The 17,627-nt window shown below is 46.7% G+C and overlaps 1 protein-coding gene across 3 annotated transcripts; it reads right to left on the bottom strand.

The window, feature by feature from the left end:
* Nucleotides 1-67: 67 nt before the first annotated feature.
* Nucleotides 68-17,434, bottom strand: LOC144111379 (uncharacterized). 3 transcript variants are annotated; one of them, XM_077644658.1, is made up of 9 exons: nucleotides 17,284-17,434; nucleotides 15,313-15,566; nucleotides 12,686-12,955; nucleotides 10,326-10,424; nucleotides 9,339-9,458; nucleotides 8,184-8,294; nucleotides 7,298-7,443; nucleotides 4,048-4,212; nucleotides 68-205 (listed from the first exon to the last, which is right to left on the bottom strand). In XM_077644658.1, the coding sequence occupies exons 1-9, from the start codon at nucleotides 17,303-17,305 to the stop codon at nucleotides 76-78; spliced, it is 1,317 nt and encodes a 438-aa protein (XP_077500784.1). In that variant the 5' UTR covers nucleotides 17,306-17,434; the 3' UTR covers nucleotides 68-75. The 3 variants fall into 3 exon arrangements, with proteins under 3 accessions (XP_077500784.1, XP_077500785.1, XP_077500786.1); XM_077644659.1 differs by having other exon boundaries at nucleotides 15,313-15,563; nucleotides 17,284-17,429; XM_077644660.1 differs by lacking the exon at nucleotides 17,284-17,434 and adding an exon at nucleotides 15,973-15,991.
* Nucleotides 17,435-17,627: the final 193 nt, after the last annotated feature.

The raw sequence follows: 17,627 nt of genomic DNA, 5'->3' as shown, positions 1-17,627 counted from the left end.
AAGGAGGAGGCGGAAGAGCGGCCAATCAAGCCGAAAGTTCTTTTATTCAACACACCAGGGGAGGGGGGGGGGGGGTCAGCTCGGAGGCAGCACGTATCGGGACAAGCCCGGCCGCAACCTTTCGGCTTCGGCCAGGATCACCAAAAAGTCGGACAGGTACGGCACGGCCAACACCGACTGCAGGTACTTCGTGGACAGGGCCCGCCTGCAAGCACGGGCGAAGCGGGTGTTAACGAGCAGGAAAATAAAATCAGAGGTGGGAGAGAGCGAGCGAGGTCACGAATGGAAAGTCTCTCAAGGCCAACCTTGGCCCTGGTGCGTGCCCGGCCTTCGTAAGGGGCGGAAGTTTCTTTCCCGCCAAGAAATGCGGCAGCAGGCCTTGCTTCCGAAAGCACCGCACTCCTTTACTACGGCGCCGACCGCCGTCAATGGCGCGATGCAACGGCCCCGGCAAAGGGCCGACGGAGGTATGCCACGTGCGTCGCCCAAAACCACGCGCCTAGCATTGTTTTCGCGGGCCGTTCACCGGTCGAAAGGAAAGAGGAGAGCTGACGCCACAGTGGCAGCCCTTTTCCTCCTGCATTCATGCCGCAAGTTATTCAGAGTAAAGGCGGAAAAGTGCCGCCGGCAGCGTCCACCGAACGAGAAAAACGCAGTCCGCTGTTTTCTGCTGACGCACAGGCGGGTATCATTAACAATCTTGGCGCAAACCGTCCAGTTAAAAGGGCTCTTGGAGGTGCAAGCACTGAAATCGTTTCGCAAGAGTATCGCCCCTTTAGATGCGCTGATATATACATAATGCATGAGAACTCTCCCAATGCTGGCGTCCTACACTGCGTTACACTGGACAGCACTTTGGTGGTACAAACAGGCTGACGCAGTAGCATATTTTCAAAATCTGTGCAAAACATAAAATTGATGGTATGTGCGGCTGGACGACTACACGGTCAACTGCTTTTCACCTGCCATGGGCCCGCAGTGTCACACTAGCAGGCTCAAAGTATCTGATTGCAATGTGATGACAACAGGTCGATGCCATTGCAGGGCATTTGCCGCTCTGTTCTTGAGCTTTACCTTACTAACATTGATGGCAGACATATTAATCGTCTACTGACTGGTATCACAGCAAATTAATGGTGTTTTCTTTTTCTTTGGAAAAAAAATTTCAGAGAATGGCACCTTCTATCACTTGTGCTCTCCTGGCTGTCAGTGACAGCTAGCTCTTTCGCTAATGGGCAACTTATTTATTGAATCTTTGCCAGTCCTGCACATCTGACTGCCATAGTTGTCGCATGAATTTCAGGTCCAAAAGATCCAAACCCGATTCCAGGACATACTTATCTGACTTATCCTATGTGCACACTCGTGAAAGATGTGAGCAAATGCATGTCTCTACACTCAGAGACAGCTTTTCTTGGTAATAAAAGGAGCGGAGCATCCGTAACTGTGTCATTCCGTCAAATAATCCCTCCGTGGTAGCTTCACTCCGTTGCTGGCGCAGCTTGTGCCATCTATGGCAGCCTCTTGTAACAAGACGTGCCTAGCAGATTTGTTGGAAGTAAGAAAAGTTCTTTTTCCTCGACTTTCTAACATTTAAAGTTCGCAGTTTTGATAGAAATATGCCTTAAATAAAGAATATTGACAATTCTGCTAACTGCGAGCGAAGCTGTATATCCTGCCTGGTTGTGCAGCTTCCGCTCAATTACCAGATAAAGTTGCAATGCTGCCCGACAGGTGGAAGCAAGAGAGGCATAAATTGGTTGTGACATGCTGGCCCCTGCAATGTCCACAACAAGTGTCCTGCCTTTTTTAAATTAAAACATGCTCGCACTGTGGGCTCCACTGCCGTGCGGACCTTGCCACATTGACGCAATGTACTGCATTTGAAGCTGGGAAAATGGCCATACAGTCACTCCAGCACATAGATTATTGTGCCATGCTGCTCACGGATACAAGCAAACAGCTCCTATTTGCTGCATATGGGAGTTTGGTCAAGGCGGCCAGCTCAGGGCAGTGTGCCGACTAAAGCCCATCTGATCAGGTCCAGCCATAGCAAAACGAACAGTGCACTGACTCAGACTTCGAGTGTGACTATAATGTTCTTCCCCCATTTCCCCCACATCGTCCTTGTGCCTCCCTCTCAAAATAAATGACTTTCAATCAATCACAGCCACAATGATTTCCTCAATGCATGTTTAATGGCTCCATGCTTTGTAGCAAGGTGTCAGCTTCTTCAAATAAGGCCACTATGCATGTGAATTATTGTGTGTGCAATAAACTAGCTGTCACTAGATATAAAAATGAGGTGCTTGTTGTGTACGTGAATTAGACAAACAGTCAATGAAGCAAAAGAGTAAGAAATGTGATTTTGATAAGCAGACATCATCATCATTAATTGGTTACTGTGGTAAAATTGCAGAGTTAAGGGCAGTATGCTACCAGAGTTGGAACAAACTCTTGTGCAGGTTTCTTCAGCGCTTTCCGCAATCTAAATATTAGACAAAACAAAATGGCCCCCATCAAGCCAAGAACAATTAAGTGTGTAGCGCTTTCTTTGGCTGCAATGACAGGTTACCTCCTTGGTTCAAGTCGTGTTTACTGATTTAAAAACCAGCATGTAGACCAAATAAATGCACACTAACTATCTAACGCAGCCATGACACTCGTTTTCTATCCTGGCCCTGTACTGCACTGAAGTGTCAAGTGCACAGTGCTCAAAGGATCAATGGGTCAATCGGAGAAATGGCTGAGGCTCACTGACCTTAGACAACAATGGTCACATTTTGCAAGAACAGCGGATACAAATGACACACACGGAGCACACGCCGTTCAGCAAAAAGCCAAGGATTACAGCTAGGGGCTTACTCCATCGAATGTAGCCTTAGAATTCTCCATTTACACGGGCATCCAAGTTCATGAAACGCGAGGTTTACCTCTTGGACATGCTGTACAACTTTTTCAATCCTGAACTGCAGCATGCATTTTGGGAGCCCAATAGGAAAACCAACGAAAAACAGCTGTGCGAAAAGATTGGGAGAGTAGGTATCCATGGTCTTAACAGTACAAACAATGATGCATACCAGAAGCAGCACACCACAGCCTCTTACTGATAACCCTGGAGCAGATCTGGAAAGCCTCTGACAACTGAACAACATACATATAGTACAGCAGAAAAACCAAAAAAGATATTGTGCTGTATGTGACAAGATAGGAAACAATATATCTTGCACACAGAAAAGCAAAATTGCACTTTACTGGGAAGTTCCACGATTACTGCAAATGTGTCACACAGAATTCTTTTTTTGACAAGGCCACTGATGCTTGCACATGAATCACACTTAAACTTGCTGAAGACAAGTATCCGTTGTTAACTGATACTTATGTTGATATATACTATATCTTTAGATACATATTTAGATATATTATCTTTGTTTCAAAGCCTGCCTGCAGTGACCCCATTTGTGGACACCATTTCCTTCCAAGCTTTTCCTGTTTCAGTGACTAGGGTTGCAAACAGCTGCAAACAGAAAGTGCAACATTCAAGAACGCTAACGTGGAGGGCATTTGCTATGACAGGAAAAAGCCCTATAATAAGAGGCTGAGGAGACACGAACAAAAAAAAAGATGCGCAAAGCACTGCATACTTGTAACAATGCCTGCTTCACATCTTGTCAGCATGAAGTCTCTTCTTAACAAAATAAAATTTAAACGCTAATTTATCTGTCAAATTTGTCTTTTTTACGGAGTACTCATGCATTTATGCTGACAAACTGCGACGCAAGCACTGCTGATGCTTTTGCACTTTCCTCTTTGCACCGCTGCCTACTGTTGTGCCTCAGTGACCATGGAATATATTGTCACGCAAACCACGGTTGCAGGTTCGATTCCATCTAGCTGGATTTCAGTAAAAGCCAAATACAAAAATGCTCGTGTACTGATGCATGTCAAAGGACTTTATGCAGTTGAATTATAGCGGGAAATCCTCTACTATACAGCGTGCCCGTCATGCGTCCGCTGCAGCACCATGCTCGCTGTTTGGCGTCTCACCTGGAGCGCGAAGCACACTGGATGAGAGCAGCTGCCTTGGTGCGCAGGTGCCTCTGGAAGGCCAGCAGTAGCTGCTCGGCAACAGCCGTGTTGGGCGCTCGTCCCAGCTGCTGAACAAACTGGGACACGTGGGACTCGGCCGACGGGGTGCGCGCAGCCTTCAGCCTGCAGTCGTTCGCAGGAAGCAGATGGTGAAACCCCTCTCTTCTCAGGAATGCCACTGTCTCCACCCCCTCACATGCTTGCTTGCAACTGTAGGTTTACAGGGTGGAATATCGAGCTGCTCAAATGCATGCATGGCTGACGCGGCTGAAACGAACATTGAAATAAATGTGTGCCCTTGTGTATACGTTGAATAGCTCTTTTATGAACGTTAATGCTCTGACAGGCTTTATAAATGCTTATCCTTTAGAATGTCCTTAGGGCACGGCAAAAAAGTTTTTTTAAAATGTAATTACGCATGAATTAATTACGGTTACTACCTACATTAGTAATTAAGGTTACTACCTACAGTGGCTAATCGATGTTTAACTCTAAGTAAGCCAACTGTGTAATAACCTAACCTAGTGTGTGGGCTTCTTAATTCAGTCTTTGGAGAACCAGAATTAGTGATGAGACATCCACACAAACACGAAATCACTTAGTAGGAGCTCTAATACCTGTATTAACCCTTTTAGATGCTGCTCCCAATTTATAGTATTCAATAATATATTTTTACAGCGAGAGCTGTAATAGCTTCATACAAGCCATTTAGTAGGTTATGCATAACCTACCTCAAAGTGCAATTCAGGTGCCCACTGACCCAGGGAGAGTGTTATGGGCCTTTTTTTTTTTTTTAAGAAAAGGAAAGGCGCATATCTGCCTCAATTTGTAAATGGACACCACCACCTCACCCGCTAGGCCACACCACTGCGGTGGCTCAGTGGTTAGGGCGCTCAGCTACTGATCCGGTTTACTCGGGTTTCAACCCGACTCCGGTGGCCATGTTTTCATGGAGGCAAAATGCAAAGGTGTCCGTGGTATGATGTCAGTGCACATTAAAGATCCCCAGGTGGTTGAAATTATTGGGGAGCCCTCCACTACAACACCTCTTCCTTCCTTTCTTCCTTCCCTCCCTCCTTTACCCTTCCCTTTCAGTGTGGTTTGGGTGTCCACTGAGATGTGAAACAGATACTGTGCCATTTCCTTTCCCCAAAAACCAATTTTCAATTTATTTCACCACCTCACAGTGTGATTGTGACCACTGACTCAGTCAGCCAGTTATGTGCCTTTCCTTTTCTCAAAACCTATGGGGGGTCTAGCCTGCCAGTAAGAAAACACTGTGAATTGGACTACATCTTCAGGCAAGTGGGTCCTGGAGTCCGTGAAGTGTGCCCAGAATGTGATCGAACCCAAGACCACAAGGGGAAGAAGGCCGAGTATGCGCGCGAGCTTATAGACTCCAAAACCAGCCTGTGAGATGCCCAACCAGGCAGTTGGCTGTGAAACATCAAAATGGTCCTGCCACTCCACACCTCTCAGCCGCAAATGCCAATCAGCTTTCGCTGATTAATGAGACGGTAAGCTTAGATCTAATTTTTTTTCCTACCTAAACAGTCAAGAAAGCCAAATAATTAATTTGCAAAGTGAAACGTCAAACATTAATTTTCTACAGGTATGTATACAATGCTTTATCAAAAGTGGTAGAATAGCTGGAAAATCTAGCATCGGAACACCAGAATTTGTCAAATAAGCACTCGGGAGATTGTAGGGTCACATTAGTTTTGCAGCAAAAGCTGTTCCTTGGAGCCCAAGGTTGAGCACAACCTCGCATTGCCCTGTACTTGCTTTTATCATTTGCGTTTGTCAGTAGCTGTAGGAGGAGAGAGACGACAACGAGGGCAAAAGCTCTTTTTGACCATGCACATATTGCTAAACCAGGATAAAATGATAGCACAAATGACAGAATCTGTCTAGACGACATCACTTTGTCATAGGAAGAGCACTAAATTTGTACGAAACACAGAATTTACTGCAGGCTATAGCAATCTTTCAGAAAAGGCAACCAGGTCATTACGCACACAGTTGTGTACGTAGTGCATTGCAGCTGTTTTCAGAAAGCCTAGAACAAAATCAGACATGGTCCTTTCATGTTCCTGTAAATAAAAAATAATAGTAACGGCATAGTACAGCATTGTTTATGGTGTTTTAGGACCCCTAGCCGTTGAAACCTGTTCTTGAGAGAATCAGCAGCATGCCTTGACTATATACAGAGTGTTCTGTATTTATCTGTCTGGGTTGTGAAAAATTCTCCTTCACAAACTACGTGCCTGTTTGGGCTCAAGCACAGACCATACGGTAGCTAATGATAGTCTGCATTTTTAAGTAAACAATTGAAACATCGTAAGTTTCCTGAAATGTCTGGAATCTGAGGTACTGCAAGACCTAACCCAGCTCCGAGCAGAGATATTGGTTGCCTTTTGCAGTTCGCCAGACGGTGCAGCCTCTCAAATCGGCTATCCCGCTCACCTCGATGAATATTCTGCACGCAGAAAACTCCAGTTTTTTCATCGATTCCGGGCAGCCCAGGCAAGTTCCGATGTTCCGATGTTAAAGTTATTTATCAAAAAACACAGACTTTCACAAGCTACCTTGCGGTATGTGCTTGAGCGGAAATAGACCAGTGGTTTGAGCAGGAGAATTTTTTACAACCCAGACAGATGAATACGGAACACCCTGTCAATGGGAATATGCCAGGAGAGACACTGAGTGAAAATAAACGCTTCCTTTCTGCACTGAACACTGGCATGGTCACTGCAGATGACTGACCTGCCAGGTGGCCTGTGTTTGCAATGAACAGGTACCAGACTTCTACTAACATGGTCTTTGGCGCCCTCCCTTGGCCAAAGCTTCTACTTGGGCACTGTGTTTACTGTACCCAGCGGGATGTCCAGCTTTGCGTTTAGCATTCCTGCCTTGCATCAGTGGCTATAAACAGCCCCCAGACAATGTTGGCCGCAGCAGGCTAGAGTACACCACTCTGCTGTTTAGTGTATGACCTATTTTCACTTTGTCCACATGCATCCTCTCAAAGCTGACAGTGACACTTTTAAAATTCTATGCACTGAAATGAGTATGAATGGTAAATAATTTTGTGTCAAACATAGGATCAATGTTACAGGGCAGATGTGCGATTCTCAAAGTTATGGCGAGAGCCCGGAACATTGCACAAGGCAGCAGTGAGCATCAAGTAATGGGAAGGCAGACACACTTGCGTGTGAGGGGCCCCTGGTAGCCAACATGCAGCGGACACTGCCAGACGCGCCCTTGTGCCATGTCCACCACGGTGGATGGGTGTGGCGACCAGATGAGCTCGCGTGCAGACAGAGGGCTCCCAGTCGAACCTCTGACCAGGCCCTGCAATGCGGCGGCTTTCAGCTGGACAAGCAGTGCACGAACCCTTGAACAATGCACCTTTACGACTGGTGCCGGATCTGTACCAGGCACTCAGTCACACTTTGAGTTGACGGTCCATAAAAGCCACACTTTCTGCTGATAGTCTCGAGGTCTTTTGAGGGATGAAGGAGGTGACCGAGGGGAGGTAGACATGCAGGTAGATTGTCTAGGGCAGGGGTTCTAAAACTGGGTTCTGCAGATCCCGTGAATCCTTTGGAGTGTTTTTTTGGGCTCCCCAAGTACCCAAATTCCATGCACGCCACAACTCCCACCTTTTCTTTACCCTATATGTTGGGGCTAATCATACAGTAATTGCTTATAGTAGCAGACTCTTTTACTATACAGCCACTCATTATTAAACTGAGGCAATTTCTGGGGTGTTATGCGACTCCGTGCTTGTTTTTGGAGTTGTGTTAAGCAGGAAGGGATGAAAGCAAAGACATACAAGGTTCCTCTGCTCTTTCCGAAATCTGTTGGGTCCCCCAGGGCTAAAATTGGTCTAACCCATGTCTGCTCATATCCGTGATGTAGCAATTCCCCAGGTGCCTAGACATGGCACAGGCCACTGTGGCAGGTGCAGACACAAGCACGCAGTTTCCCTGCTAGCAACAACTGTGTGCCACATGACAGCCTCATCTGAGGCTGTGCCAGTGACCAGCATGGGTGGAGTGCAGTGCAGCACACTACACGGGAGAACCCACCTGTAGCTGCAGGCCCGGCAGGTAGTTGGGCTCCAGGGAGTCACCCCACAGGGAGCAGAACAGCTCCTCATGGTCCAGGAGGCCCCGCAGGGCATGCAGGGCAGGCTCCACCTGGGTACCGCCACACAAACACGTCAGGTGCAGCTCTTCACCCCGCTTACTCTTCTCTACTGGTAAGGTGACGCTGTACTCTGCTCGATGCAAACTGCGTGTAGCACACAGCAAAGCACCCTGCCTGGACAAGCCTCTTTAGGTCAGAGAAAGGATGACCCCATTGGGGTGAGAGTTTCCACAGCTGGAAGCAAGGCATCGCTTTCATACATGAGTCTATTCAGAGTAGTCAGAAAGAGAGGCCGCAATTCCTTTCCGCTCAGTGATGGGCACTGCTGGAATGCATCCAAATTAGTTCGCATACCAGAAAACAGGTCGGGCTCTACACAGCACTGCCCTCAAACAATAATCCAACTGCTTGTGGAGACTGCACCAAACCAGCATCAGCTGAAATGACAGCTATATTCACACCACATTCTCCTCTTGCAGCGGTTGAGGCAAGTAGTTCAACCCCTCCTCAGAGCAACCACACAGGACAAGCGCCGCGTCAAAGTGTAAGAGAGTGTCATGCACCCGACAGGCTTGAGTACTGACCTGACTGTGCCGGTTCTCGTGCTTTTACATGTGTTCTGTTTTTTTTTTTTTTTTTTCAAGTGCTTCTGTCTTCTCTGGAACCCACTATCTCTGCTGCAAATAAACGGGCTACCCTGAGCTGCCGTCTGTGCCTGTCCTTTCCCTCCTTCTGGATTCTGGCCACCACAAAAATAGATATCTGAAATTTCTGATATGCACACACTCTAAAGGCCAATTACTGCTGGGTGATTCCAGGATGTTTGCAAAAATAATCTCCTAAGCCCTTTAAATAAACCTTGTTGAAAGCCTGTGCTTGTGTTGTTCACATCTAAGGTAAAATCTTGTTAGTAGCTTGAGCCTCCAGTTTATTCAAACTTCCACTTTGGTCCTGTTAACATCATGTGTATTAAGGTGTTGCATCAAACTCGGAAAAATTCAAACAAATTTTCATTTCCCTTTCTTTGTACTATTTTGTGCTCAAGCATCATGGGACAGCATAACGAGGCAGAAAAGCAGGCGTGCGAGACACACCTGGGCAACACTGTCACCGATGACGATGGAGCAACGGCGTGTCTGCAGGTGCGACTGCAGGGCCCTGCGGATGAGCTCCTCCGGAAGGCGGTCACTCCGGCTTAGCGCATTCACTGATGCCTGCAGTTATCACCACATTACTCCGGCTGGCTGCAAAGCTGAGCAACCTGCCACATCATCCACTGCATCCCAAGCTACGGATGTCCAAGGTGACAACCAGCCAATCACCAATGCCATCAAAGTCAACCTTCTAGGCGTGCACAGCTTTCAAACTGCGCTCATGCATATGCATTAATGAAGACCATCAATGCAGGGTTAAAAAAAACGGAGCTATTATATCAGGGGCAAACTGACTGCGTGAGCTTGCATAGATATGACACATAACATAGAAATGTGCACTAATCGCATTATTCATTAACCCAACCTTGCAGAAAAAATAGGAAAACGATAAAATGGCCGCTGAAATGTGGCTACCTTATGAAGCTCACAGCTGATATGACAGAAATGAAAAATGTGCCCTCTTACATACCTAGCATTGAATCGATAATGGGCGAAAGTAGTCCATTTGTTAAAAAAATGTTCTTCAGCCAGTCAGTAGTGTCAATTAACTGAGCTCTACCAGCATCACAACCTGTGAAAGAGATGTGTCCGTGAGTTTTTTAATGTTGCAGCACTTTTTAGAGACAAACTATCACTCCCCGCAGCCCATGCTCATCTCCTGGAAAGGCTGGCGATGCTACTTGCTGTCAACAACTGGCACCTATGCTCACCTGTCACATGCTGTCAGTCAAAAGAAGGATTTATACTGCATTCACTTCAAACAAACAAATAGACCATCACAGAGAGTTTTATGAAAGGAGCTTAAAACCTGTTACTTCAAAATGGCAGCGTACCTATGACTAGGTGTCGGAAGGCCAACCCCAGCTGCCCCTACTGATTTACAACTTGAAGCAATGCAGTGAAGCACGCAACAAGGTTGTGTCTCACCCTTCGGTCAAGAGTCCGAGTTGACAGTAGGGACGAAGCCAGTTGAAAGTAGCGGTGCAGCAGTGTTGTAGCACTGCTCAGGTTCTTCATGAGCTCACGCTGGAAAAGACACCAGCAGGTTTCCAAATTCAAGACATGACATGAGTCTATGCCACTGAAGTGCACGAGCCAACCAAGGATAACTGCTTTACATATTCTGTCACCCATCTTGAGCAACCCCTTGACGCAATTATAGCACCAGTGACCCTTGCATAAAAAAACAACACTCTGTAGGATATCCACTACTGAGGACATGCATCGATTCTGGGATAAGCACAGGTAGGCCCAAGACAGCAGTGCTTGTGTGGCAGATATTCTTTAAAGAATACTGAACATTTCAACCATATTTCGATATAATTTTTGAAAACAACACAGTTCCATGTGGCTGCAAATGCAGCTTACAAAACATGATGATGATGATGAAATTTTTATGGCGCCACGGCACAAGGTAGTTGTCACTGCACAAGATGGGGTCAAAGACCCATTTCCCAAGCATTCCACCCTAAAGAAGCCGAGAACCAAGCAGGGGAAAGCTTGCACCCATGGTATTACCGGTGGGTACCCGGCGGCACTGGGGATCAAACTGCGCACCTCCCGCATACGAAGCGGCTGCTCAGACCACTAGGCTAACGCTGCGGCCCAACTTACAAAACAGTCATATAGAGTAATTACCATGTGCGCAGTTAATGTTACTACAAAAATTACTATGCTTCAAGGGCAGCTTGGTTAAGCTCAGCAGAACGGTTGGTCTGGTTTGGTTTTATGGTGTTTTATGTCCCAAGATGACTCGTGCTATGAAGGACACCGTAGCGGAGGGCTGTGGATAATTTCGACCACCTGGGGTTGACACTGAAATTGACACAGTACATGAGCCTCTAGCATGTCGCCTCCATCGAAACGCAACTGCCATGGCTGGGATCGAACAGCCGAGCACCACAACCACTGATCCACTACAGCGACTCCAGCAGAAAGGAATAGAGGGCCTTAATTCACATATTGTGGCCACCCTGCAAGAAACAAGCAAATGCATCTAAGCATTGTTGGCTAACCACGGAGGCAGGGTTCATTGCTGAATTGAACAAGACACAGCACTAACTCGTGCATAAAAATAATGAAAGAAAAAAAACACCGCAGATACTTTCATCACTAGGAAACTTGTGCTCACCCACCCTTACGGGAGCTGTGTTGTTCTCTGCAGGTGCCAGTTACAGTCTTAGTATTTCTTTCTCAGGGGTCTTAGCTAGCACAGGCCTCCTTGCCATCAATCATCGTGATAGTTTTTTGGGAAAGGCAGAGACATCAGTGCTAGTTCTAGCATTACCATACAAAAGGAGGTACCATCTTAACCAAAAATAAGCAGACAGCATGTTTTGCTTCTCAGTTATATAGTGGAGTACTTATGCTAACCTCCAAGCTCCAAACCATGCTGCCTGGTTATTTTTGGCAAAGACCGTACATGGTCAGGACTGCATTAGATTAGACAATAACCAACACAGTCCTGTCTATGCGGTTTTTTTTCTTTCTGCCTTACTGAAAATTGGAAAAAAAATTCGTTTTTGGGGAAAGGAAATGGCACAGTATACCATAAGGAAGGAGTGAAAGAAGAAAGGAAGAAAAAAGTGCCGTAGTGGAGGGTTCTGGAATAATTTCGACCACCTGGGGATCTTTAGTGTGCACTGACATCCCACAGCACACAGGCGCGTTTCGCCTCCATCGAAACACTGCCGGGCACTCCGGATCAGTAGCCAAGTGCCCTAACCACTGAGCCACCGCGGCCTTACTGAAGAATGCCAAAACCTAAAGTCACAGGGGCTTGCCATTCCTCAATCAGTCATGAGAAAATGCACACTAGATGAGACAAAAGCTTTCACAGGTGAGGCATATTCTAGTATTTAAAGCATTCTAGTATTTAACTAGAGAGCGACTAAGACCATAGGTGGGGGACTGCCCTTCCTAAGAGAAAGAATTTGACTTGTGTCTAGTGCTAAGAATTAAACACATGGTCGCACATTCTAATTGTGTGAGCATTTGAGCCCGTGGCGGCGCTCTTCAGAGTGCTACTACATGTGGTGGGACCACACATCGAAGCCAAGTGGTAATTTACGCGAAGCACCACCATCAGGACTCTTTCCACCTGCGTGAATTTGCTTCGATGTGTGGCACTTCCAACAGACTGGTGCTCTGAAAAGCACAGTTCATCCTATGAGTGGACGACCCTGTACCTACGTGTCAAAAAGCAAATGGTCCAGTTTCTGCTTTCTTACTTCCACTGGAAGGACTGTGCCGATTAGCAGGTAGCAAAGTAGAGGAGATGAACCCACCCCGGGTGTGCGGCAGACGAGGGCGACGCGTGCCAGGGCCAGGTCAGTGAGGGGCAGCAGAAGCCACAGGTCGGCCAGCGCCCGCAGCGGGAATAAGGCGGCCAGGCACACGGGGGCCGCCGACAGGGCGAAGGTGACTGCGTGCAGCGCCGCTCGTTTGTCTGGCAGCAGGAGCAGGCACGACCGGGTACCCCGCCTCTCCAGACCTCCATGCAGCAGCTGGAGCACACTGGCCGCATGCACATCGCACTCCTCCTCGCGTCGCGACGCCTGCACGTCAACAAAACATGGTATTGCCCCAGTCTCCTTTTATTTACCTGTACAGAGCTCACTTGATCATAGAACCAATACAAACTAGAAATATATGCGAGGAAGTTATCTTGTTCATCAACTAACGCGTGCTCAGGGGTATTTGCACAAAGCATTCTTTTAACCCTTTAGGGTACACAGGACACATATGTCCCTGGATTTAAAAATGGTGCAACTAAAGGACTACTGCTTGCATAAGCATAAAGCTTGCGCATTTGACTTTTATATGCTGATTTTAACAGAAAGTTAGGTCTCGGTAGGTAAAACTGGCACTGGCTCCCCTTAAAACAAGGCGGCTTTCGCCCGATAATGTAAGCGTATTTTTTTACATTTGTTGTGTGTTATTAATTAAATAGTGGTAGAAATATGTTCGTTAATATTTTAAATCACCGAGACAAAAAAAGCAATGATTGCTGCAGTGCATATCAGACTTTAGTAGCAGGAACAGTGGCTTGGTACGTACTATGCATCCCTATGTACCATGAGGGAAGTTCGGTTCTGCTTTGAATTCGTGTACAAGAGCGATGCTGGCACCCTTTCGCCTTCACAAATGTGACATAACAGAAATGATTGGCATTTTTTTTCACTTAGTATGAGTCTGTGAGCTGTCAAATTACTCCTTTTTCTAACTGCAGCTTTTTACCTCGCAGGAGGATGGAAGGCGCAAATTTTTAGTGTATTAAAGCGAGAAACTATAATCTTTTTCGCCGACGACAGTGGTCATAGCGCTGCATTACAACTACACAGTTAGAATTTGGATGCCTTGGAGGAAGACATGGATAAGGTTGGACCACAGAGTATCATTGAGCGCCTAGACAAGCAGGAGCTTTCCAATCACTGAGTAAATGCACCAGGTGAACTGGATCAGCAGTGCTTATCTCTACTGATGTTCCCGGGATGAAAGCCACAAAGAAAATCACATGAAAAAAGTCTCACAGAGCAAGCGAATTTAGACATGAAAAAAAGTCTCGCAGAACAAGGAAATTTAGCAAGAACGCTGGAGTGGAGTACAGATTAGTAAAGTGCGTACCAGGCCAAGATAAAGGTAGCGTCACAAAATTTGAGATTTTTTTGGAAGTTATGAATTTCGATGCGTTAGTTTCTGACGCACTCGAAAAACAAAGTATCCATTACACACGCCTAAACGCAATTCTTTTCACTACAACGAATAGAGAAATGAAAGCGTTCTAGGAGTAAACTTCATCTTTTTTTTTTTCTTGACATGGGAATGATTAACACCCAGATTTGCTACCATAGGCAGGAAGCTAAAAATGCTAATACACCTGCATTCACCTCTATGGAATTTCGACAGGCCATGGTGCGTTCTCTTATCCCTAGATTTCATAGCTGGCAACAAGGCACAAGTCTTGTGCAGATGCTGCGACTTGTTGCGATGTTCACGCAGACCACAGCTGCAGCAGGCCAAATGCACGAAGGTTACTCTGGCAAGCGCTGCACGAACTGCGCGAAGTGGATGGTTTATTACCTTCAGTTCAATTATTGCACAGTTTGTAGAGTACACATGGGCTTTGTGATGGCAAGAAACTGTTTTCCAGAGTTTAAAAGCACGAAAAAGCAGTGGCTATGGCCAGAGCAAGTTTACTCCTTTGAGCTACATAGAGAGACAGACACATGTGTCCCAACCCATATCTTTTTTCATTTAATACCAATTGACTTATTCTCTGTTCGCTTGTTGTTTTCAAGGCCATATCAAATGAAAAATATTACGGTGTACTGGTTTTCCGATCACTCATTTCCATGAGTACCTGAGAGGGCTAAGGCAGAGACTGCTGTCATGTACAGTGGAGTTCTTCCATTCTTCCCAACAGTGTCATGGAATGCCAAGAACTGTACCACCATGGACAGAGGAGGGAGCTAATCACTTCCCAGCCAGTCATGTGACTGGTACCTCGTCAGTAAGGCCTTTAGGCCCCAAGCCCCTGGTACCTGCCGCAGTGACTATGCCATTCAGCAGATTAACAGTTGCTGAACAGGCGCTAAATAAGTGCTGAGTAGTGTCGTCATATACTGCCACAAGGAGTACTATAATGTCAAGTGAAAAATGCTAATTTCTGCCACTGGGGCATCTACACGGGCTGAAGAAGCAACACTGAGAAGTAGCTCACTGTGGTATCAATCACATTTCACTAGGTCTAGCAGCAGCTGACATGACAAGTTTTATCACCTAAACTGCCCTAGTGTTGGGCCAGCTTAGGCAACCTAAACACAAAACAGTCTGACAAAGAGCCAAGCAGAGCAGCACCTGCAACACCAACCAACTTTGGACACACAGGGTGCATTGCGGAGTCTCCCCTGACCTGTTGCGGTGCCTCCCCTCGGGCCAGAAAACCCTCGGGGTTCTCGAGAAACTGGTGGCACTTTAGAAAGTGTGGGCCGCAGTCTGCTGAATCTGGCACACTGCCGGGGCACTGCATGCGCCAGCGGAAGACCAGCTGCGGGCCCATCACATGGTCCCATGAAGACAGGTACACGCCCAGCACACCACACTCGGAGGACATGCGCCCACACACCCCGCTCGCTGCCGAGGCTGCCGACGCACCATCCCCTGCTGCTGCAGGAAGAGGCGCACGTGCACAGGTGAGGCAGGAACCATCTACTCTCACTTAGAACAGAGACATGCACAATGGCTGCTATTAATTCAAAAGGAAAACAATACAGTAACCTGCGTATAACATTTCAACACCGTTTAATGTACCACTGGCTTGTTCCTGCTCTAATTTTGTACTGAGATCATAATTTTGGGTCTGCTTCATGTAGTAATGCTATGGAATCGCTGCTTGCCTGGTTTATGTGGTAGAAATGGAGAACCACTGTTGCCACCAACATTGGCCTTGTAAAGAGCAAGTTTAACCAGCTGAGAGGACTGATACTGTAACTTGCTGTGATAAGACCGCACCCAGATAGCAAATTTGCTCATTCCACCTTCTGGGCAGATCTTGGCACTGGAGTAGGTTGACCACTGGAGTAGGTTGACCGTTACTCTTCAGATCCACGAGCGCAGTCACACAACAAAAGAGAGGCCAGTCCCAAAACACTCTCGACCACTGTCAGCGACCAATTAACTTCGGTCTTACACTGGTATAACCAAATAGGCTAGCTTACTCGGTGCAGAGCATTATGCCCTGTCCTGCAGCAATTCTTGTTTCAATACCTGGACGACAAGTTTTTGTCACCTACTACGGTCAGAAAACTTTTTGTGCTTTTCTGGCTGTCCTTTCTGGCAGCATAAATACGATCATGTGGATGCTGATTATAAGCATATTCCATCAAGCTGGCAGTGCATGCTGCACTAGTGAAATTACTTACAAGTTGCAGTATGCTGAGAGCCGGTTCAGAGGCTGCAGGCAAATTAAATGGACTGACAATCCCCAGCATTTCTGGAAAGCTATTTCTGGCAGGCTTTCACTGACACTTTGGTCTTTGCTCAGGTATATTCTATGACTGGGTCATAACCAGAATACGATCAGCACCACAAAACTCCACAGCGCATAACAAAACTCAGTCCCATAATTCTGTTACTAAAGACTGTTCGTGCTCTTTCGTGCACTAAAGCACTGGCTACAGCCCCTCAAGAAGGAAGACTTGACTTATCTCTTACGGGACTTTATAAATAACAAAATTAAAAAGCCACGCGGCCAAAGGTGAACCCCCATTACCTATGCCCCCCCCCCCCCCCCCCCCTTAATATTAAACCCCACAACCCCAAACTAACAACTACCATACAAGACGGTTTGCGGGTCAAGACGACACCCGCATCAAAAGGCAACTTCTCCGAACAACACTACGTCTACGTAAACGCACTGTAGAAGGCCGCGAGGTGCCGGAAACTCCGACGTACACGACGCGCTTCTCGTGTTTCATCTCCTGTTCGCACGAGCAAATCGCGGTATACTGCTGTTACAGATTAAAAGACCTTTAAGGCGCTGGTTTTCACTGAAATTATGACATAAAATCCCAACAAAATCCAAAACACGTCCTCTTCCCGTGCTACAAAGCATAGGCCGAATTCAGTCAATTTCTCGCGCGTGCTGACGAACCGATGATTCACAGTTTCGGCTTTTCAGCAATGACATGGTGTCGAGCTCAAACATCGGGCATATTTAGTGCGCACCACCGGCACTTTTCGATCTCTTCTATCACATTACATTTTCGATAGCGGCGTTTTGCCCGTCAAGACGCGATGATCATGGCTTTACAATCGCAACGCTTGCCTACGTTTTGAATACGCTCACGTTCAGGCCTGACCTCTCAGGCACACTGATCGTTACCTTTCGCTTCGGCACAAGACATAGCAGTGGCGATGGTGCCGATCAGTAACGGCCGACCGACTACACTTCTTCAAACGGGTGCGAAACCAGCATCGCGCAGAACAGCTGATTGTCGGATTGGATTGGATGTGGGGCTTGTCTCTGTAACGGGCGGCCAAATGACGCTTTCCATGACAATCTTGCGCCGCATCTTTGCTGGTTTAATAAGCAAAGATACCTAACACGTGCATAAAGTCGGGCAAAATTAACAATTTTGTATTACACTTCCTAAACATGAATGTTTTAAAGATTATTGTTTTTGTGCCAGAAAGGTTATTGCCCTCACCGGTGTTTAATGACGCCGG

Source organism: Amblyomma americanum, chromosome 11 (assembly GCF_052857255.1).
Source record: "Amblyomma americanum isolate KBUSLIRL-KWMA chromosome 11, ASM5285725v1, whole genome shotgun sequence".
In the NCBI taxonomy this organism is placed as follows: Eukaryota; Metazoa; Arthropoda; class Arachnida; order Ixodida; family Ixodidae; genus Amblyomma; species Amblyomma americanum.
This window is presented reverse-complemented; position numbering and strand designations above follow the sequence as displayed.

What these genes read in the sequence shown, in the direction of transcription:
- LOC144111379 (XM_077644658.1), bottom strand. Translation starts at nt 17,305, where the DNA reads ATGTCTTGTGCCGAAGCGAAAG. An exon ending in GTCTTGTGCCGAAGCGAAAG is followed by an intron (nt 15,567 to 17,283) that starts GTAACGATCAGT and finishes CTCTTCCTGCAG; the next exon opens with CAGCAGGGGATGGTGCGTCG. An exon ending in CTCGGACTCTTGACCGAAGG is followed by an intron (nt 9,459 to 10,325) that starts GTGAGACACAAC and finishes TGATAACTGCAG; the next exon opens with GCATCAGTGAATGCGCTAAG.